At 43.3% G+C, this 23326-nt stretch overlaps 1 protein-coding gene across 2 annotated transcripts in view; it reads right to left on the reverse strand.

The window, feature by feature from the left end:
• PARVB (parvin beta) overlaps window positions 1-23326 on the reverse strand; it is a 431399-nt gene that overhangs the window by 348677 nt on the left and 59396 nt on the right. Inside the window, exon 1 of one of the 2 annotated variants that reach the window (XM_069228287.1) lies at window positions 4073-4172. The exons of the other annotated variant lie outside the window; for it this stretch is intronic. Coding sequence (XP_069084388.1) covers window position 4073 — 1 coding nt within the window. The 5' untranslated portion in view covers window positions 4074-4172. Of the gene's footprint in view, window positions 1-4072; window positions 4173-23326 lie in introns of those variants that run through there. 2 annotated transcript variants of the gene reach the window in all.

The raw sequence follows: 23326 nt of genomic DNA on the forward strand, positions 1-23326 counted from the left end.
ATTGTGTGCTTTACCCCAGATTTACCATCAGCCCAGGCACCAGACAGGGATATCCCCTGTAGTCCATCCCATTTGCTCTTGACATGGAATTGCATTGTATCCAGCAGGCTATGGGTTTGAAGGTCTGGGGTTTTGGCTGGGGTATGGTGCTGGATAGCCTTAAATGCTGATGAAGTCCTCCTTTTTATGTCTCACCCAATCGAAACAGGCCCTTGACTCCTTACTATCCTTGAGGCCTTCGTGCTGCTTTGGGCCTTATTGTTAATTGGACTAAGTCCTTGCTGATCCCTCTTAAAGGAGAAAGGGCATATAAGAAATGCCCGTCTTGCCAATCCAGCACGTACGTTTCCGGTACCTTGGGATTTACATGTCGTATGACCCAGAACTGGCCTGGAACCTAAATTTCAGTCCCCTCACCCCAGCCTTCCAGGTAGACCTCGACAGAGGTCTCCCAAACTCCCATTTAACTTCTTGCTAAAGTGACCCTGTATAAAATGATGGTCCTTCCATGCCTCTTTTACGTACTCCAGAATTTTCCCTTCCCTGTGCCTAGCCAGTGGTTTGCTGCCATGACCTCCCGAGCACGGATATTTCTTTCGGGCAATGCACCAGCCAGGATTTCCTTCAAGAAATGTGTCCACTTCACCTATGAAGGCAGACTGGCCATAGACGACATCCATCTCTATTACTGGGTTACATATACTGTGGTAGTGAATAGAGGATGGATAGACCCAGCCTTTCCGCTTGAGATGTTCGTGATCAGATTTGATAACCTGATGGGCCTACTTTATGGCACACCAATTCCACATGCACTACCAGCGATCACTATTGCATTTGAGACCTGGAGGGCTGCCCTGAGATGGATGGGTTGGGACCAGAGGGTGACCCTGGAGATCCCACTGTGGAACGGCAGATGGTTGCGCCAAGTGGCGCAGCTGGTGGGGTTCCAGATATGGGATACCATCAGTATCGCTCGCTTGGAGGATGTCTGGGAGAGCAACCATATGTAGCCCTTCCAGGATCTGCAATTATCATTTTTCCTCCATAAGTCACAATTTTTTCATTAGCTTCAGCTTTGTCATGCACTTTCTGAATAGCTTCTGCCTCTGTCTGATCCCACCCAACTACAACCTCCTTGAAGTTAGGCTCCTTGGTAGCCCACTAGTTTGAGGGAGCATTACCAAGGCTAAAAGGCCTCATTAACCACTCATCCAGTGCACCAAGCATTCCTGAGGGAGTGCTGGAAGGGATGGCTGGTCCCAATGGAGGAGGATTGGAGCAGTGCTTAATGTGTAAATTAAGAGGTGCCGGTGTTCAAAGCCCTTCTCTTAAACACGAGCCTGCTGTAATTAAATCTGCCAGCACTGAATACTGAGGCAGCGTAATCCTGAAGCCATCTCGGGCCTCTTCAGTCCATTTACGGCCTGCCCTGCTCCTTCAGCTCATCCTGCAACTTTCTACTTTCTCCCTTTATGACCCTTTTTAGTTTTTCCTTCTTCCGTCTTTCACATATGTGTCTTTTGCTCGCAGCACAGGCTTGAGGCATAAGAATAAGCCCCGGCCCTCACAAATAAGTGCCGGTGCTCAACACCGGAAACAACAAGCACAAATTAAGCACTGGATTGGAGGGAGGCATGTATGCCCCCCAACCTGCTTTAGCCATTCCTGCCCGATTACGCCTTATTCAGTTGAAATTCCTGTGCCTATTACACCACCCGGCTCCTATGGAGGGCTTGCGGGCTCCCTGAGCCCCTCTTGCACTAAATGTGGAGGGAAATTGAGGGATTTCGACCATATGGTCTGGGATTGCCCAATTATTCACACTTGCTGGATACCTACTTTTGTGACTCTGTCTGAGGTACTGTGCCAGACTCGCAAGGTGTTTGATGGTTGGATTGTTGGGCCGGGTGGATGATCTGGGAAGCCCGAAAGGGGATCGCATGCTTGCAGGCATGAGCACTGGTGAAAAGAGGCATGGCCAGGTGCTAGAAGTCTCCCCTTGCCCTGAAGCTGAAGGACTGGAGGGCTGGCATGGACCGCACAGCAAACCAGGAAGGGCCAATATACGGGGCTTGTGGCTGTCCTGGGAAGCACTCAAAGATCTGTTGGAAATGGTGGTAGTACTATGGAGTATACTTCAGGTCCTAGTGTTCCTTTGGTGGTGGGGTGGATTGAGGGTGGGTGATGTCTGGAAATGTCCATGAGATCCTTTGTTTGGATAAGCAGTGAGTGCGTTGTTCTACGCAGTCATGAAAGCAATAAATAGCATCACTCTGGTTCTAGCAATTGGATTTTTGTCATATTGGTGTCAAATAATTTATTAAATTGTACTCCATTTTTCTAAATAGGTGTGGGATTTTTGTTGTATTGTCACTTTATTACTGTTTAAGGTGCAGCACAAATACTTTTCATGCTGCCCCTTGGTTAAGTCTGACTTCTTTGTGCAAAGCTAACAGAGGGTTAAGCAAAGGTTAATTTGGGGTTTGCTTGTGCGTCACCTTGACAAGAATTGTTGTTGCTGTTTGTGCAAGTTTCTCCTACTGCTCCCCCCCTTCCCCCCCCAACCAAAGGCTTATGGCTGTTCGGTGCAAGGTCTTCAGCTATGATTGTGTTAATATTTTAGGTGCTCAAGTTACATACACCCCCCATCACTACCTGCTGTGGAAACCACTTGAAATGAAGACAGCATCTGGTCTGCAGAACAGAGACAGAAAACGGAGAGAATAGTTCTGGAGCGGTTCCAGGACCATAGCAGTGGAATCAACATTCCCTGCCTCAACAGGACGGAAGCTTCACCACTTAGTTAGAAGTTTCTCATGGACGGAAGAGGTGGTACTGCGCAGAATACCAGGAGAACTTTAGACATCCGGGCTGTTCTCACCGACAACCAGTCTCCACCAGGTGATGAACTATCGCCTGGAAAATGTGGAAGGAGCTGCTGCGAGCGCCTCAGCCTCTGCCTGCCCTGCTGCTAGGGAGGAGTGGTAACTAGCCCTGCAATAGGAGACTGCCCTAGGGAAAGTCTACATGTGCCACACTATAAATCAGAATCCGTTTCATCATTAGATGCCTCTATGCCTCTATGAACAAGATGGCGCCTAAGGAAAATACTTAGAATGTTTTTTCAGCAATGGCTTTGTAGGGATTATCTCTTTACCCGTGAGGATCACTTTATCTCGGTTCTTCTCTGTGAGGACATGCGCAGATGCTCTCCAATCTTCCAACATTTGCAGATTTCTATTAACACTGCTGTGAGAGAGGATTTGATTTTTTAAAATCTTTATGGGTTACTTTCTTGCACTTCAACAGTGCGGAATAAAATACTCCCAAGGAGCTTTCAAATCAGTCTGCTTTGTTCTGTGTGGCTTATACCAACCGGGGCAGTGTTTTCCAGTGTGCGAGCATTAATTCATGCAGCTCCCTCTAGGAGCCAAAATCGGTAATTCCTGCTCTCCCTGGATACAACTGAGCCTTGCGGGTAGTGCACATCCATGCACAAGGCAGTCCTTCCCTCCAGACTGTCGCTCTTTCTTCCTGGGGTATTCCGATGAAAGACTGCCAAACTGGAATTAAAGAGCTCTCTTACCTTGTAGGTCAGTGGAGGGGATAAGGGGTTTTATACTGAATCTCCCCGTGCAAAAGATTAAGTCTCAGCACGACTGTTTCACTGCTAGGGTAAAGGTAAACCTATCCAAGCTACACCGACACAAAAATAGGCATCACAATGCAGCAATTAATTATCCATTTTCAACCGGAACACAAACATACTGAACTCCTTTCATATAAATCAAAAGAAAACATATTTAAGCGCGCAGCTGGAAGCACTGCGCCGTTAATTAACAGTAACTGCAGATCAGAGTTTATTTTTAAATGCATTCATTGAAAGGTTGTGTCACATCAAATAACCATGTTAACCACTGCAGATTAAATCGGCAAGAGGCATTCATTACCTTAGTTTCCTAGACACACCTACTCTAGCCAACCTTGCTTTGTTTTAGAAGGTATCGAGTAATTTAACATTCAATCAGTTACATTTATTTTTCAGAAAAGGTGAAAAGCAGAAGAAACTCACTGATGACGCAAATGAAGATTCGCTGACCCAGCAGTATGTAATAAAAGGCATTCACAGCCTTGAAGCTGCTCACGGGAACGAACACCTCAAAGTCTGCAGTCCCGGCAGCGCAGCGTATTCTGAGGGAGGCAGTGACTTGCAATTTAAGAGGCGGAATTTAACAGCGTGGACAGCGGTGATAAGGTGCAACACACAGGCGGTTTTTCGTAGAATGAACCGGTGAATGCACCGCAAACCACAGGCATCCAAATATACCCAAACAAGGGCGGGGGGAGGGGGTGCATGATATATGTAGCTGTCCCTAATCTATGCGCAACACCAAGTTCATATAAAAAATTTGTAACATTTCAATAATGCTATTGTTTGGTCTACATGACCTTTCAAGCAGAGGTACACACTAGGCCTTTACCTTTCAACAAACCACAAACATGTGTATGGACAGGGCAGGACTGGAGCCACAATTAGGCCCGGGCAGTCAAAAAAAAAGTGGCCTAGATTTGCAGATAGCAACCTCTCGCAAAACACTGTTTAGTTAGGATCATGGACCTAATGTTCATAAACATTCGCAGTACTAAAAGTATTTTAAAGCTTGTAGGGCCTGTAACTTTAGTCAAGACTGGAAACAAAATTATTCCACATTATTCTCTTGGGTGTTCTTGGAATATTTCTCACCCTGAGAGTCCTCTTCATCCTTAGGCCTTTTACACTCACCCATGGCTTTTTAGATATGTGCAGTACTTTTACACTACTTAAGAGAAGTCCTGTAGTGTAGTGTTCAGAAACTGCAAAAGGCGCATCGTTATTATTTTTTTTTACTTGCAGGTAGCATCATGCTTAAGTTCTAACAAATGGAATGATGCTATTGTGTAAATGCAAAAATAAATATACATAGCATCACTTTCCTCACAGTTTTATATAGCATGCGCTTGACACAGGAGTGTTGGGGAGCTTTAGAAGAGCACCAGATAACAATACAGGCGGTCAGATTAATTTCTTTGGAGGCTCAGGTGAATTATGTGATTTGCCCAGGATCACAAGATGCTGAGCTGATGCTGGGACTTAAACATGGTTTCTCATTTTCAAAGTCCACTAAGGCCACAACCTCTCCCTGTTGATTGCAGGAGGATATAGGGCAGGCAAAGAAGAACAGCAGAGACTAATTTATCCCACCCTGTCCCATGGAGGGGACACAAATCAACTGCAGAGTTCCCTCTCTGTCTCTCACCAACCCCCACTACCCAACTCTCAGGACCTCTCCCCTGCCCCAGTCCTCGGCAAAGCAAGTGGTAACTGCTTCCCATCAGGAGCTCTGTCATACCTGGAGAGAGAGTCGGAGGGGGCATGCTGTGTCAGCCGGAGCAGCCCATTGTCATTCTGCCTATGGCAATTAGCCGGCTGCACTGATGTCATTTGATGGAGACAGGTTCAGTATTTGTATATAAAAGCTGGTATAACAGGCTGTCACGTTGTGCACTTGGTGGCGCCAGAGAGGGCCAAAGCAGGTTGAACTGCTTAACAGACCGAAAAAACGTCCCATTAACTGGCCTCAGGCATAGGCAAATTGGCCGATGCCCGATTGCTGCCTTGCCAATCCGAGGCTGTTTATGGACATGGGCAACTGTGGGGAGATGGAGGCAGGGAACTTCCTACCGGTCTCTCCAGTTCACAACTCAGAGGCGAGACCTGGCCAACAGCCTTTCATCCCTCCCAATTAAGTACAAGAAACTGAGCCTGGAATGTATCCCTTGTACTCCTTCCTTCCGCTCCTATTCCCATCAGTGCTTGGACATGTTGCAATTTCCCTCTATCCAGTACCTGCTTTTACTGCCCCCATCTCTCTCACTGCTCTGTCTTTCCAGTTCTCTCCCAGTCTCCTACCCCTTACATATACGGGTACACTGCGTTCACCCCTTCTGTCTCCCCATTTGCCTGCAGGCCACATATCTCAGACCAGCTACCGACCACACACTGTTGGTCCCTCTGGTGGGATACTAGCATTTTTGACAAGACCACTGTATAGAAGGCTCCTCCTATTTTTCTCTCTCCTGGTCAGACCTTTCCTCTTTCTTCCCCGCCCCCCTCAGCATGGCATAAAGGGCTATAGTACACCAAAATGCTTCCCGCATAGGCTCACCTCAATACAACGTTCTCCCAACCAAACATGCACCCATCTATCTGAAAATGTGCTTCGGCACCCCAGAATAGGGCACGAACTGCTATATAAATGTTACAATACAAAAAGGCAACCAAATGCTACACAGCAAATGTATGACTAACATTAAGTGTCAAATAACCATAATAAAATGATTATTGTATTTAGGAACAAGGGCAATTGGTGTGAAATGAACACATTTATAGACTAATGAAACTGTCATTACAGATATCAAAAAGGGAAAAACCGTTTACATATCGAAACCCATGCTCCTCTGGTGGCAAAGTTCTTGTGAGTGAAACACAGAGAGACCCAGAGACCATGGGTATTGAAAGATCTAGTTTTTGGTAAGCATGTATATAGGGCAGTGCATCTCCCCTCAGTGAGGCACTGACCCCTGGCTTTGAGTAAAAGAACCTCGTTAGGTAGGTATAAAGACACTGTCTTGCAACTATATCCTCTAACTCAGGGGTTTAGGTCCCCATTATGTGGACTTTAGGGTGTGACCAGGGGTTAGATGTTGGCTGTAGCCCTTTAAAAGGGTAAATACAATTTCAGTAAGAAAGATATTCAGTGGATTGAGTAAATTAAACATATGATGCAATTACGAATCATTCTAATCCCTCCAGGCATTACTCAAAACTGCATAGTCACCAAAAGGAAATAGTGTGAGTAAGGAGTCTGGTAACAACAATTCTAGGGCAGGCTTTGAGTCCATCATTCTCAGCCATGGGCTTTCTTCGATCATCCTCTTTCAGCCACTGGCTTGAGAGTTTGTCAACAACGTGTTGGCTTAGCCAAATTGAGTATTGATCTCTCACCTAATGCTATTGGCTCTGGGATGGAGGAGAAAAATAGAGAAATATGAAAGGTTTGGTAAATTATATTAACCAACAGCTTAGATTATTTATTGTAGTTACATGACGGGGTGGATAAGAAAAGTTCTAAATGCCAGTTTTTACATTTATAACATTTGAGGGGATGCGGCTGGGCAGAGGAAAACAATGTCCATCGCAATCACGCATCCATCCTAGACAGAAAGAAAAAAGTTTACTTTGCTATAACACATTTTTGCAACTTGTGCATTATTCTGTCATCTAGTGGATGGGTTCATGTCATCTAGTGGTTGGGTCCTTAAATGTTCAAAACTAAAAGTTTTGGAGAGTGCATCGACCAAGACAGACCTGAATGACCCCTTATGATGTCGAACATAATACCACAATGCCCCAAAATGTGCCTTGTACTTTACATATATTTTTCCCTCCCTCCTTGCGGTACCGAGGTGAGAGGGTCACACATGAATCCAGAATATTAAACTTCAGAGCCATTGTTACAGGTAAGTAACTTTTTTTTTGCAGCCTGAATCTTCTTTTAGATTCACATGCAGTGCACATATTTTGTAGCGGTATTTCTCATGCAGTGGAAAGTTTGAAGAAAAGGTATTACCAAACAGGTGTTTAAGTACCTTTAGCCTTACCAATGCTTTTTTGTGACTGAATATCTATTCAATATTTTGTGAAAGTAAACATGGATGACCATGCGGCTGCATTTAAATATACATTCGCTAAAAACCTCAGGTCATCCTTTTTCTTGAGAATGTACTTTTGGCCTGTTCCCTAAGGTTTTATTTGCCTATGTATAAGCGGTCATATTGTTTGTAAAATCCATCTAGCAACTGTCCCATTTGTTAGAGGCATACCTACATTTTGATAATCAAGTGTTATGAAAAATTGTTTAGTTTCCCCAAAGTCGTTTCCCCCACCCAAGTTGTACCTAATAGATCTGCTTAGATCTAACAAATACAGCGCTCTTTCAGAACCATTGTTGGGTGTTTGAAAAAATCATGGTAAGATTAAGAGATTGGTTCATATGAAAATGTAACACCACCTTAGGAACATGTTCTCATAACTACCTATGCAAATAAATGTTCCTCGGTAATTTGCTTACTCGTCAAAAAGAAGTAATTGCAATTAGGAAGACTTTAATTTTAGAAACTCAAAGTCTTATGTATTACTTCATGGGAGGGTCCCATTATTGCTGTTAGAACTATATTTAGGTTCCACTGAGGAACGCTTGTTGAATGTGAAGGATATCATGTTTTGGCCCCTCTAAGAAACGTTTCATAACAACCATAGAAAAAAAATGTTAGATTGATTCTTCTTGTGTATGCTGCAACGGCTGGCCAATGAACATGTAAATATACATAAATTAGCCCACCTTTGTACACCAAATTAGGTATATACAGCATTTTGCTTCATAACATTTGTGAGTTGTTTGCTGGCTACAATAAGGATTTCTACACACTTCTGAGGTAGATTTAAGTATTTACGTTCTAAGACTTCAGGGGTCACTCTGACTGTTGTAGGCTCAGAGGGTCTGAATAGCATAACCTTTTCTTTTTCATCATAAGTACATCTTCCATCATTGACATTCTTATTACATTGTGCTGGGCTAATTGCATTAGTCTTGAGAACCACATTTCTCAAGCCCACATAGGTGCATTAAAATGAGTTTCATATTGGATATCTTGAATTTGTCGATTACTATTGGAATCAGGAGTTGATGCAAAAAAGCTTAGACAAACATCCTGCACCAATTTATCAAAAGAGCATTCCCCATTGACTGTGGATGGAAGCACCTGGACACAAAGCTTTCCATTTAAATCATTTTCTTTTGTTGCAAATAAATCCCCACTTGTTGTGCCCCACTTAGTGAATATTTCCTCTACAACCTCTCAAGTTAATGATCATTCTTAGGCTTTTTTTCTAATCCTGGTATATGGCTGGCAATTAAAAATACCCAATACCAAATATCATGCGCTACATTTGTTAGAGGATAAGACATTGCCCCTCCTTGTTTATGGAGGTGCAACATTGTTGTTGTGTTGTCTTCTTGTATCAGAACTTTGTGTCCTTGAATCAAAGTCTTGAAAACTGTTAATGCTAAAAAGATTGTTTAATTCTTGAAGATTTATGTGCTTATAAGCATCCTTTTCTATTACCCTCTAATGTTCAGGTTGTGAAGGCGTGCTCCCCACTAATCTGTGAAGCATCCGTATTAAGAATGGCTTCTGAGCTCTATGTCTCAAACAATTTTGTCTTCAAAATGCTTGGATTGTTCAACCATTGTAACAGATTCCGGAATTTGCCTGTTATAGTCACTAAATGCTCCCAGACCACTGAATGCTCATGCATTCTTTGTCTCATGTGAAGTCTTGCAGTTGGTATCAAGTGAATGCACAATGTCATCATTTCTAATAGGCTTGCTACTATTCTCACTGTCCGAGATGGAGATATCGGATATAGGCGAGTTTCTTCCTGCAATGCCAACACTCTCCTTTAATTCAGACATGCCAATGTCACTTCTGTTTCTATTGTAATCCCCAGAAAATTCTTGTGTGTCTGAGAAACTGGTGATGACTTATTTATGGTCACTGTGAATCCAAAATGACAGAGTAAGATTTGTAACCCTTTGACTAGCCAGTTGTCTAGGTAAGGGTATACAGGATTTCCTCCCCTCATGATCTGTGTTGCAACCACTGCCATGTCTTTGTAAAGACCGTAAGGGTAGAATCTTAAATTTGATAATGAAAACATTTCATCCCAAACCCAAGATATTTTCAATAAGCCAAATGCATTGGTATACAAAAGCAAGCATCTTTCAGGTCTTTAGTGGCCAGCTAGCTCTTTTCCAGCAGCGGTTAGACATATTTTGAGTGTCATTTGAAATCCATGTGCATTGGTAAACTTGTTTAATATTTATCTCAATATCAAATCCGGTTTAGAAATCTTGAAATACACCAAAAACATTCTCAAATTCGTTTCTTGTGGTGGTATCTCTTCCACTGCATCCTTCATATATAGGGCCGGATTACAACATTGGCGTTTGGGTTACTCTGTCACAAAAGTGACTGATATCCCGCCTGCCGTTTTACAAGTTCCATAGGATGTAATGGAACTTGTAATATGGTGAACAGGATATGTGTCACTTTAGTGACAGAGTAGCCCATCCGCCAAGTTTGTAATCAGGCCCATAGTTCCTTTAGCTCCTGCTCCGGTGCTTATAACTATCCATTTGTACCTTTGTTTCTTTGGATAAATTGTTGGTAGTGTGTTTGCAACTAACTTTTATGCAATATCCAAATGTTATAATTTTTACTATCGACTGGTCTGAAGGAATGAACCTTTGGTGGTAGCCTTGATTCTGCCCCCCTACAGGATTTGTATACACTGGTGGGAACCTCAAAATTGTTATTTATTACTAGTGGAGCTTCCCTTACTGCTTTTACCTCTTTTTTCTCCACAGTGAAAAGATAGTCTTCCTGGATTGTTCTGGTGCAATTGTGATTATGCCATTGGTCTTTGTGGGAAATTATTGTAGGTATTCTAGCTTGTCCCCTTCTTGACAATAGGTAACTTCTATGAAAGGAACTCCTCAATCTGTGAGGTTCCATCACCTTTGCACTATTATTGGCTTCTTCATTTGCCCCAGATCTTGATCTACTGGTGAGCCAAATAAATATTCACCAGCAAAAGGTTTTTGAATTATGCTTGCCTGAACTTCACTTGCATGCATCCAAGCCCATTTTTAGGTTTAGATTTGCAAGTGGTCAATCTTAATTAACAATTACCTTTTATGTCCTTTGGTATGCTTTGAAGATGTGGATTATTAGCAAGAGCATCCAACCTTGGAACCTGGGGACCCAGGTGTGAATCCCAGCTTCAATCCTTGCCAGCATTGGGCACCTCTGGGAAAATTACAATCTCCCTGTGCCTAAAAAAATAACAATTGTGTAGTGTGTTTATATAAACCCCCACTTCACGTTCATGATCTTGTAGAGCATTTCCCAGACCCCATGAAATATACAATGCTTTGTTGCTTCCTAGGTTTGTGCTATATAAATACTGTAGGAAATCAGCCTTTTCTGTGTGGGGACCCCATATTGTTCACCTTTACTATACCCTATACTTTTTGCTCGTTTTAAAACTCTGTGCAGTTTAACCTCGCTAACAAGTAGTAGGTATTGGTGCTCACCCTCATGGTTGAATTGCCTGTTCCTAATTGGTATATTTAAGTAACCTTGAATTCCCTAGCATATGATACAAAGGGGACCTAAGGCCTGCAAATTAAATGGCAGTTCCAACTGGACTTGCCCTGTACCCTGCAACTGGCTTCTGTTAGGGTGAGTCCTAACCCTCCCCCCACCCCCGTAAGTGTTGTTCCTGAAGTACTGGAATCCTTAGCTGGTGTCAGAGTGTGCTCCTCCTGCCTAACCTCAAAACTTTGGACTTAAAACCTTTTAACCGACAGAAGACCAGGACAAACCTGCCAAGTCAATCCAAAAAAGGTGCATTGAATCTGAGCCAAAGATTTAGGTCACTCCCGCAACAGCTTTCAACCTTACCCCGCTGGAGGACTATGAGCTCCAAAAAGAGTGACTAAGTGCAAAGGTAGAAATCTTATCCAGACAAAGGTGCCAAAAGTATTTCGGACAGCGAGGGGGCCTTGCTTGGGCATGCATCCTCCTGCTTTGAGCTCTCACACCAAAAGTCAACAGTTTCACTGGGACTTTATCCAATGGCTATCCAACCTCTTGGAGCCCTTTTTGGTGCCTGCTACCTTGCCCCGCTGAGGGTTTTGCGTTTTTGAGCAACAGCCTTTTAATTTTATTTATTGAATTTCCAAACTAGGAAACAAAACCAAGAAAAGGGGGGGTGGGGGACACAGGCTGGCACATTGTACACTCAACAAGCCATTACCAATATTACAGGCTGAAAGATGGTATCAGTTGCTGCATATTGGAGTATATAGATAAAGTCAAGCCCACAAGACAGAATACAGTATGGAATCTGCTCAACAGGAGGGAACAGGGGGTAATGCATACACCATGTGAGGTGACAGCCCCTGTACAGCGAGTCTAGGGCATTACATGAACACACTGGGGTGAGGCCAATACATCAGATTCAATTTGTTCAGCTGGACTGAAGATTCTCCGGGGGAGACGGGGGAGCTATTGCTCTTGGTAGGCACACTGGGGTTTTGTCCTGCATTGTGGAATGTAGGCAGATAATGACCTTCTGTGACGATCGATTTGTAAGCAGTTTGTCCGATGCATGAAGAGTGGGGGTGGGGAAGGGGATAGTGCAATGGTGTTGTGTGGACTGTGAAAAGCAGCATAGGGTTGGTGGTACAGGAGAATATCGAGTCAAGTATGGGATGAGTGAGCCCGATATGGTGAGCTAGCAATAAGTGACGGACAAAGATTGGCAAACATTCCGACTTGCAATCTAAAGGCACAACGACGTGCGAGGCCTCACTCAAAATGGAGAGCGAGTGGTTTTTTGACCAGTGGCATGGTTGGTACGCAAAGGCAGTCATTTTTACTCATCACCTCAGCCCATCCCATGCAGCGCAAGCTACAGTATCAGGTCCTGGCTGGGGTCTTCAGACTGGTAGGTATAGGGCAGTGTTGAGTAGATATGAAAGTACACGGTCAGTCTCGACAGCGTGCGAAGCTGGAATAGAGTTGGGTAGGCCCAGGAATGGGCAAAGTGTGCCTGAGTGCACAGAAAGTGTAGCTCCAGAAACTGCCCTGTTTGAAGGGTTAAGTCAGTGTTGTTTGCCGGTCCATGGCAAGGTTAACAAATTGGAGCAGAGCCGTTTGAGAAAGTGGTTGTAAGAGGAACGGGGCTATTGATAAATAAAGAATTTTAGGGTGCACAGTCATTTTGGCGGCTGCAGTTCTTCCTGCCATTGAAAGTGGCAGCCTGCACCAGACACGCTCTTCAAGCCGGGTCATTGCCTTGCCATAGTTTGTGCCAAGTCCATGCTAAGCCATATTCTTGCTATTGATCTGGCTCTGTCGCCCACTGGAGAGGAAAGTCCAGCTCAAAAGGAGCTGCAACTGGGGTGAGGGGAACAGTGCAGATTTGGACCACTTAGAGATCAAAGTGCCCTCCGATCCTTATGATCTCTCAGATTATGGGAGATACATTGACTTGAGGGTTCTGAATATATAAAATAACGTCATCCACATATATGGAGACTATTATCTCCCAATCGGTCAAAGCCAGCAATCTCGCAACAGGAAGTGCATGGAGAAATTTAATCTGATGCAAGAAGTGAGGGTTTATCATGATCCAGGTGAGAAGTTGAAATAAATAAGGCCACGCCAATGAGTCAAATGCATTGGTGGTGTCCAGAAGCACGGCGGCTGCTCAAAACTGTCATGGCAAGGATTTTTGACTTCCATTTCAGGGACTACATCAGAAGGTAAAACTTATGATTAGGGTGAACCAGGTTTCTCTATCGGACCCATGATCCATCGTTGTCAGCCTTAACTTGTGCCCAGGTACCGGTCAAATGCAAACAGGTGACCGCGGCTTGTGCTAAATACTTTTTGTCACTGGGTTGATTTGAAAATATCAAAATTCATCTCTCTGGTTCACCTAGTTATTATTTCATTTTGGTGTCATTTTGCTCATTAAAACATTCTTTAGTATAAATTGGTGTGGGATTTTTAATCTGTTTTGTTTTCGAAGTTTTAACTTTTTGGTAAATGCTTTAGACATTTTCTTAAATTCAGCCTGTCTGCTCTGTGCCTTTAGCAACCAGGGATTGAGCACAGATTTAATTTACAGAAACCTTTACTGGCCCTAAGAAGAAGAGTGATATTATTACTTGTGAGGACTACCATCTACCCAATTAATAAAGCACTTTATCACAATGAGAAACAGAATACCAAGACAATTTATGTGCATTAACTTTCTGGCTGCTGGAAAACCCTACTTTAGTTCTGCCAGACTGCAATCTTTGGGTTTTTGTGTGGGTACTATGACTGCCCCAAACTGGATTTAAAATGTACATGTGGGAAGACACTGGGGTTACCATATTACTCTCCTCACACTCTACCAACTCTTAGGGCAGAGTCTTAGTGTGGCGAAGACATTTTCCATCTTAAAAATGACCAAAGGGGTAGAGTTGGCCCTGTTAAATTATACCCCGTTGAATAGGGTGTGCCTAGGGGTCAATCCCACCCACTAGCCTGTGAAAACACTAAATGTGGCACTTCCAGCACACATTTCAAAACATTCCTGAACTGAGGAAAATCAGAAGAGGACTGAGCCTGCGGTTTGCGACCTGAGAAGTGCACTGAAGGACTGGACCAGCTCGCTCTTGTACCCAGGATAAACAAGCGGACTTCAAGGGCAATAAGGCTGACCTCCTGGTTAAATCTTCTGGAACACAACAATCTACAAGAGGTCTTTTCCTGAAACTATCCAGCTAACCAGTGGCAGCTGGACCTGCACTGGACCCTGCTGTTTGTTCTCTGCCTGGCACCCTACAAGTCTCTATGCATCATCCCCGACATTCTAGGAGGTCAGGAGGGAGGCAGGTCAAATCTTTGAGCAGGACAAACTTGTTTGGTGTATTTGACCTGTGCTCCACCATGGTCCGTGTCAAATTGCACCTTGGTTCCAGTCTAACACAACCATTAAGTATTATGCTTCTTACCACTATTCCGACTTTAAACTTGAGAAAATAATATCTCTGGTTCGTCTCATTGGATCTGTCATTTTAGTGTCATTTTGTTTATTACTTTTCACTCTATTTTTTTTTTACCCAGTTTGGGATTTCAACTTTATTACTGCTTTGGTACTACAGAAATACTTTACTCATGCCTAACGTTGTCTGTCTGCTTTGTGTCATAGCTACCGTTAATTTGGTGATTGAGTTTTCACCCGAACAAGGACTGTGATCATTCCATGTGGCGGGAAGTCACTCATCCCAAATAATCATCCAATTTCTTCCAAAAACCAAGATATACATAATACCTTCTATGCCCTCCCGATGCTGGTGTGCATCTCTATTCAGCAAAGCATTAAAATTAGCTATATGCCATAGTTTAGCTTCTAGGAACTCCATTTTTGTGCCAACTGCCTCCAACTGTTTACTGCCACTATCTGGGGTAGGCAATGTGCATTTTTTGATTGTTAACTCCGGAAGGGAAAGAGCCCAATCAGAGTCATCTTCTACATAGGATCTAATGATGGTTTCTATTTCTGTTAGGTCTTTTTGATTCTGGAAGCAGAAGCCTCGGAAGCAGCCTATTTTTGCAATTTCTCTAAACCTTGCTACAAGACTGCTGGAACCACTGGTTGACATTTAACCCAAGTCTTTCTAGTAGTTAAAAAAATAACCCTTTCCTGCTCTACCCCATCTGGAAGCAGAAGGTGCCGCCCTTGAACTACACCAGGATACACAGGGAGGTAATCTTGTGGATATGATTTTGTAAGAAACGATTCCATCTTTCCCATGGAGGGGAGGGGGTTGAGTCCGTCTTAAGCCTCATTCCAAATTTCTTTATCTCCTTCCTGAATATCAAATCAGATTATCAAATGATATTTTTATGTCATGAAGAAACTGATCTGAGACCGAGATGCCCCTTTGTTCTTTCTCAGTTTCCTCCTCAGACAAAAGCCTAGTTTTCTTCCTTTTAGGAATTCTGAACTCTCTCAAGGTCTCTTAATTGCTTTTTGCTCAACATTGCTTCACAGGAATAGCAAAGGCCTCATCCAATTAATTTTTATTCCACTCAATGTTCTATTTCATCATCAAGTGCTGTTCTTTTTCTCAACTTATTGCACATGGGATTGCCCTTCTCTCCTTTGAAGTCAATGTCTTCAAGGGATCCTCATCGCTTCCAAACATTGATTGCCTTTTTTTTTTTTCTCAGACTAATATTTTTAAGTTGATAATATCAATATTTCTTGTTGATCTTTCAGGACAGACTGTTTCAGTTTCTTTTGTCAATCTTTTGACGTCAACAACATTTGCGTTTGTTGTCCGTCTTTCAAGGTATACACTTTTCTGGTCCCCCATTTATGTTTTGAAACAAACTGTTCGAACAAGGTACATTTGAGATGTCCTTTTGTACTTTCAAGGTCCTCTTCCTCCCAATTTGATCTCAATAGTCAGCTGAAGTCGAGGCCTTTTGGCTTCCTATGTTTTTTAGGTAAGTTTCCCTTAACTGACCTTTATCAACATTGAAGATCTTTCCATGCTAATTTTTCCTTAAATATAAATACATAATCACAGACCTATATAAATAATTGTAATCATTCGGGCTGTTCTGACGTGTCTTTGTTTTGAGGTAGTGTGGACTTGTCTTCAAAACATTTTCCAGCAGTGGTGATATTTATCCATCTGTCGAATAAGTAGCAATTTGAGTTGTTGCACTGCACCTTTGTGCTTTACAAGGTGTGACATAGCATTTTGGTGTGGTGATGTGGACACCAGCACTAAAATCCATTATTGCAACCCAAGATGCATAGTTCTTAATGGGCCTCTTGTATTCAGTTCCAGATTTACAGCAATACCTTTTGTTACTTTCAACAGATTTGTGTGGCAGCTATGTGTTTGTGGGATAGGCCTATAGTGTTAGTGCACATTTTCTGTGGCAGGGCACAAGGCAGCGTGAAAAGTCCGAGTCACCTAGGGAGTTCAACTCTCCATTTACAGATCATAGGTTAGAATATAGACAAGACACACCGAGGCTCTGCACCTCACAAGGTTGAAAAAAATGAACATTGGGTGGCAATAACAGACAGTGTTTAAGTACAAAGAAACAGTAAGCATTGCATCGTGCGTCCAGCGAACTGAGGCCACCATAAAGCCACCTGGGCAAGCACAATTAAGATTGAAAACACAGCTGAGCTTGTGGGACAGAGCAGAAGACACATGAAATCTGCTGTAAAGTAGCCTCTCTCGGTAAGGCCTTTTCTGACATTTCAAGGTGCTTTCCCAGATCTAATACCTTAATTACGCTACGTTAGTCCCAACAGGAGAAATGTGCAGAAACTATTCAAGCTTAACACCTCATAACAAGCACTGGCAAAGCCAAAAGGTCTCACATTAATAATGCAAATGCCTACCTATCAGTTTTGCCAATTCTCGTTTTCAAGCAAAGTTTTAAAGAAGTAAAATATTAACAAAAATGCAAGAAAACTGCAGGAAAATACAAACAACTTAAGGTATCACAGCACTGCATATTGAACTCAATATTTTTAACCTTAATAAACTGCATGGTTTATTTTCAAATATTTTTCACCCAGGAAGCTCTAAGCAGAGTGCAAAAAGAATAAAGCTGAGTCTACATTTAAAGGGAAATGCTTCCAAGCCCTAATTTACTTTCCATAGAACTCAGAATTGAAATAAATGAAAGAGCCCTTTGGTCCTCTGCAGTAACCCAGGAAATAGATTTATGGGCAGCCAGGCCCTTTTCAGTCATGCTATCTACACCTTCTGCCTCAGACGCCAGCTGAGTAAGTGCAGCAGTCACAGCACCGTAAAAGCCGTTGTGTACCAAGGCCTGTGCTTCCAGGCACTATATGGAATGCAGGAGATAAAACAACCTGCAAAGTCGGCTTTTTGTCACATCCTAACAAAAATACATCTGTTGTGCTTTTACAGAAAAGCTGGGGGGAATGGGAAGCAATACCGAGAGCGTGTGGTGGGTGTTTGAGGGGTAATCGGCAGACAAGGATGAGAGAGAGGAAACGTATGCACTCTCACAGAGTGCTGAAAGAAAATTAAAAAAATAGTTCCTGGTGTGTGAGCAGTCGGTCGAATACAAGTCACCCACTCAAAAGGGTGGCAAAGAGACCATGCTCCAGGGGATAGACAAATGGTAAAAGCAAGCAAATGAAAGCGACAGCGCCTGTCCATAGCAAGCAGTGGCTGGGCTGTAAGCCCACTGTACGTTTTTGTTACGATCCAAAAGAGATCTTTCACAACCAGAAAGCTAACAGCTGCCTGGTATTCAAGGCATAAAAATGGAGGAATATAAGGTGGCTTTCGTAGGTGTGCAAAAAAAAACACAGTAAATAAAAAATGACTCCTCATAAAAAGGACTCATTACAAAAAATAAACTTTAAAAAATTGTTGAAAGCAGTGCTTGGCCTATGAGCCCTGGCACTAAAGTGGACTACTCTCTCCAGGTGGGTGCGTACATGTGCAAGAGCAAACGACTGTTCACTCCTAGGGAATACAGCCAGTGACTAAAGGGACGTGCCCATTGCCCATACTGTAGGTGTTGGTGGGTGGATGGCTCGACATCAAATGGAACCAGGAAACGTCGCTTCTAATTGTATTTCTATTTAATAATGTCTACTAGAATGTCGAAGCTACAAAACACTGTTCTACCTTTAACATGCTCAAATTCATATATTTAGAGAAATATATTTCCTGCAGGTCATTCTTGGTTTATTTCACAAGATACAAAAATATCACATTTACTTAGCTCAACTTTTGTTCTTTGTTAATGAAACGCATGTTTATATAGTGTTTCTTACAAAATGTCTTTCTGGTCTAACCTATACATTAATGTAAATAATATCTGTAACAATGATTTCTACAGTATACATCATGCATATCGACCTATTTTTCTGAACATACTAAACGGAGAGTGGAAATTTCAGCTAATAGCTACCTCGTCCTGGGAGTTCCAGACTCCATCAACAAGAATTGCATTATTTGGATATAAATATTCCTCGACAACAATGTGGTATCATCCCTTAGAGCACAAGTAAGTTCTGCCCTTCACCAGGACACCAGATACATGGAATATATAACTTATACCTTACCTTGTTATAATTCATAATGCCATGGCTACAATATGAAAATGTCAAATATGAGATACCTCAATATTTATATTGAATCTCGCCTGCTTATTAGGTTGACACTTGATTCGCCCTTAGTTTGTCGATTTTTACCCCCAGTCAGGAGGGGACGTGCATAATTAACTCAATAGACCTAATGGTCTCAGATTTTCAGGACCATGCAGTAAGCAAAGCTTTCTCTGACTGCTGAGATTGTAGGCTTCTTTTAAGAAAAACCTTCAAGTCCCTCTAAGTAACACTCCATGCTCATCAGCCTGCAGGTTCCATCAGAATGAACCCTGCTGCCCGATTTTGTTCTTCATGGCTACATAGTTCTAAAGGCCCTGAATATAGCCAACCTGCTAGGCCATGTTAACATTGCTAGCTAGGTTTTTCCCACCACTGTCCAGCTCAGGAGGAAGAACCCAAAGTAAGCCTTAGGAAGCCCATACACTTTCCACTGGGACATGCAGCTGGAGAGGACGTTGGGCCCCACTGCTAAGAGGGGTTTGCCCTCGGCCCTGTCCAAAATATAGTGTAGCTGAGAAACATTCTTTGAGAAGTTGTGTGAGAAAGAATATATCCCAGGGAAACTGTTCAGCATCCAGGAAAACACTGACAGCTATCACCGATGTTATATCCTATCATCAAGCAACACACAACCCAAACACGTCAATCCAAGCGCGTTTGTTTATTTAGGAAAACTGAAGCATCTAAGAAGAAAAGCCACAAGTTACGAATAATACTCTTTTTCCATTAGATGTGCTTTGACTGTTGTTGCCTAACTTGGCGAGCTAAGAAAATTCAATAGAATCAAAGAATAAAAAGTTTGAGGGAGAAGGGGGAATAAGAACGAGTATAAGTGGCAGATGATGGGGTCTGGAGAGACTAAAAGAAAGAAATATAGTCCACGAAAAAGTGCGTGAGAAATTGTGGTGAGGTGACAGAGCAGTGGGAGAGGGAGTAACGTGGCAGAGAGGAAGAGAAAGAAATTACAGAACAAAATGGAGAGAGACATAAGAGAAAAAAGTCGATATAGAGACGTTGAGAGTGCAGTGAGCGACAGACAGGGAGAGGTGAAGAGTGAAAAAGAATAAGTAAGACATATTGAACGACAGATGATTCTTCAAAACAATTGGAAAGACCTTACTAGAATAGATAGGCTAAGATAGAGCTCAGATACCCTTATCGTAGTGGCTGCAAGCCTGGGGCCGATGGGAAAACCAGGAAGAGTGGAGTCAGCACCATAACAGCCAGACTGGAACCCGATAAGACAGTAAGTGAAACAGAAGACAGATTACCAAGCAGTCTGTTTGCATTGAAATACTATGTCTTTGTGACAGAAAATACCCACTGACAGGAAATCAGTATGATATCGACCACTGTGTCAGCCTGTGGATAGGTGCTACAAGACCAACGAAACCTGAGACAGAGCATGAGGAGGGAAGACATTGTACCTCAGTCACGTTAGGAGCAGCGGACAGGCACTGATTAGGCTGAATCAATATGTGCTTGGACCATGCTGCACAGAAGTGATGTTTGACCTGCACTGGCCAATTGGAGGCTGCAACAAAAAGTGCCACTGAAGCCAACAACTAGTACGCAATGGGTGGGCTCGAAGCCCTTTTTGTAAACAAGAGTATCTCGTAAGTGGGCTCATCCGCTAGAGCATGCACTTGAAGGCTTGCCCATATAAATGGCCCGAGGGTACCTTGGAGCTCAGAACACATTTTTCTTGGCCTCAGCCCTGCTCCTGTAGCTGTTTTTTTTTTCAGCCAGATAATTATTTCTAGCCCAGGGTGGCTTTGGTGACCCTTTAAAGAATAAATGCTCCTTCATCTATACATTACAGTATTTGAGGAGGACATCTGGACAAATCGGTCTCGTGTGTGTGATCAGGGCTGGTGCCTACCATCTGAAAACAACATGGCAAGGTGTTACCAAGATTCACATGTGCCACCATCTATCGGCACAGCTGTTTGTTTGTATGTTTCACTTAGTTCCACATGATGTTTGCTTCAAGTAGATGCCACGTGGTCCTGGTAGACACACACTCAGAGGCCAGGCTTACCCATGGTAGAGTGCCTCGACTAAACTGACAAGACCACCAGCAGCATGATATTGATTTGTGATACAATAGTCATAGTAAGACAATCTATTTTTTAATTCTCAGAGGCAGCAACCTGTAGAGCATTCAATGTTAATGTGCTGCCTGAAGGCCCCGATTAAGTATGCAGTTCAACTCTTTAGCACTCACCAATACGGGTGCTCCCAGGGGCACTGTATAGGCGTAACTAATACATTTTAGTGCTGTGATTAGGACACAAGCACTAAAATAAGTTAATCTGACCCCCGATGTGTGGTACTGGGCAGGGCTGCAGACTCAACTCTGCACCCCCAGATTCAACTACCAAGCCAAAAATACACCTGGTAGGAGCCATACCCCAAACACCACCCTGAAGCTATGCCCATGCCCGTCCCACTCGGGCCTGGTAGTTCTCCCTGAGAACTCATGACTAGGGTCACATACCACAAAATGGCCTGGAGCCCCTGCCCTGTGGCCACTTATTTTAAATATATTTTCACTGCATACACTCTTCTTTGTCTCTGGTATGAGAAGCCTTGATGGTACAGTGGTCAAATCAGTACAGGCAGGGCTTCATGTTCCCACCCTTGCCCTTTACAGATCAGTTTGTTAGGTGACTTACGGGCCTGCGTACTAAGCCAGAGTTGAAAACAGAGCTCATCATGCCTGCAATTTAATGGGACATACTGAGTTAGAACAGAGTTCGAGCCAAGCCAAGACTCAGGCCTGGCCCTAAGAGTGCATGCACAAGGCAAGCTATGAAAACATTTAGCATATACATTGTGTACCAAACATAACGTAATAAAATGATGTAGCCTCTTCCAAATGAGAAAATATATATATTTAACAAACATAAGTATTTTACCCTGGTGCGCAGTCTAGCTGTTCATTTTTCTGAAACCGTCTGAGTCTCCCGCACACCAGTATTTAATGACGGACGGGTGCCGGCCGCGCAGCAATGTGGAATTACGAGTAGGCATTTTTTAAATTAGACTTGATTTTAATGGCTTTTTAATGTTTTTAATGTTTCATATTCTAAGCGCCTCTCGCTGCCTTTAACCTGTTAATCTGACCTCTGTCTGTGCGGATTCCATTTTTCTGTCCTGAGCGCCGGAGCCCGTGTTCAGAGGCTACCGGCTGCTCTGTCTCCCCCTCTTCCGGGTAGGGACATCTTAGACCGCCATCTTTTTTGGTGCGCAGTCTAGCTGTTAATTTTTCTGAAGCCGGCTGAGTCTCCCGCACGCCAGTATTTAATGACGGACAGGCGTCAGCCGCGCAGCAATGTGGAATTACAAGTAGGCATTTTTTAAATTAGACTTGATTTTAATGGCTTTTTAATGTTTTTAATGTTTTATATTCTAAGTGCCTCTCGCTGCCTTTACCCTGTTAATCTGACCTCTGTCTGTGCTGATTCAATTTTTCTGTCCTGAGCACCGGAGCCCATGTTCAGAGGCTACCGGCTGCTCTGTCTCCCCTTCTTCCGGGTGGGGACATCCTAGACCGCCATCTTTTTTGGTGCGCGGTCTAGCTGTTCATTTTTCTGAAGCTGGCTGAGTCTCCCGCATGCCAGTATTTAATGACGGACGGGTGCCGGCAGCACCGCTGGCGCGCCAAAGGCAAGCCCGTCTGCGCCCTGGAGCGCCCTGGAGCACCCAGAGCCCAGAGATGCTAACCTTTGTACCTCCAACAGGTTAGTTTATTCTTCCTCGCAGTTGCAGGCACTCAGAACCACTGACCCTTGTCCTTCCCCCTATAGCAATACGAGACCCCTTCCCCTCCTCCCATGCCCAAACTGTTCGTGGACTGTCCTGCAATCTACGTCCTTTGACGTCCCCCTCCTTCACCTCGGCAGAATGATGTTGCTTAACTGCCGCTTCCTTCCAGCCCATTCCTTAAACATTCATACTCTCTTGGAAGAACTCCTGCCCGATGCCCTATTCCTTACGGAAACCTGGTTGGGCGATGATTCCACAGTGGACATTTGTAACTCTTTGCCCTCTACATACTCTATGCTACATTTGGATAGACCAGTCACCAGGGGTGGGGGAATAGCTATTATTCATAAAACCACTATTAAATGTACCATTTCACCCTCTGATATTCCCGATTGTGAGAGCCTGTTGTTTTCATTATACTTGTCCTCTACCTTCACTTTTTCAGGAATCCTGCTCTACCGGCCTCCTGGACCGGTCTCCTGCTTTCTGGACACTTTACCTGAGATTGCAGCCAGCCATATTTGTAAATTTTCTAATTTAACTATTTTAGGAGATTTTAATATTCACCTCGATAAATTGGACTGCCCCTCTGCCAAATTATTAGTAACCTCTCTTTCGGCACTTGAATTAACCCAGCACGTA

This window comes from Pleurodeles waltl, chromosome 4_1 (assembly GCF_031143425.1).
Source record: "Pleurodeles waltl isolate 20211129_DDA chromosome 4_1, aPleWal1.hap1.20221129, whole genome shotgun sequence".
Taxonomy (NCBI): Eukaryota; Metazoa; Chordata; class Amphibia; order Caudata; family Salamandridae; genus Pleurodeles; species Pleurodeles waltl.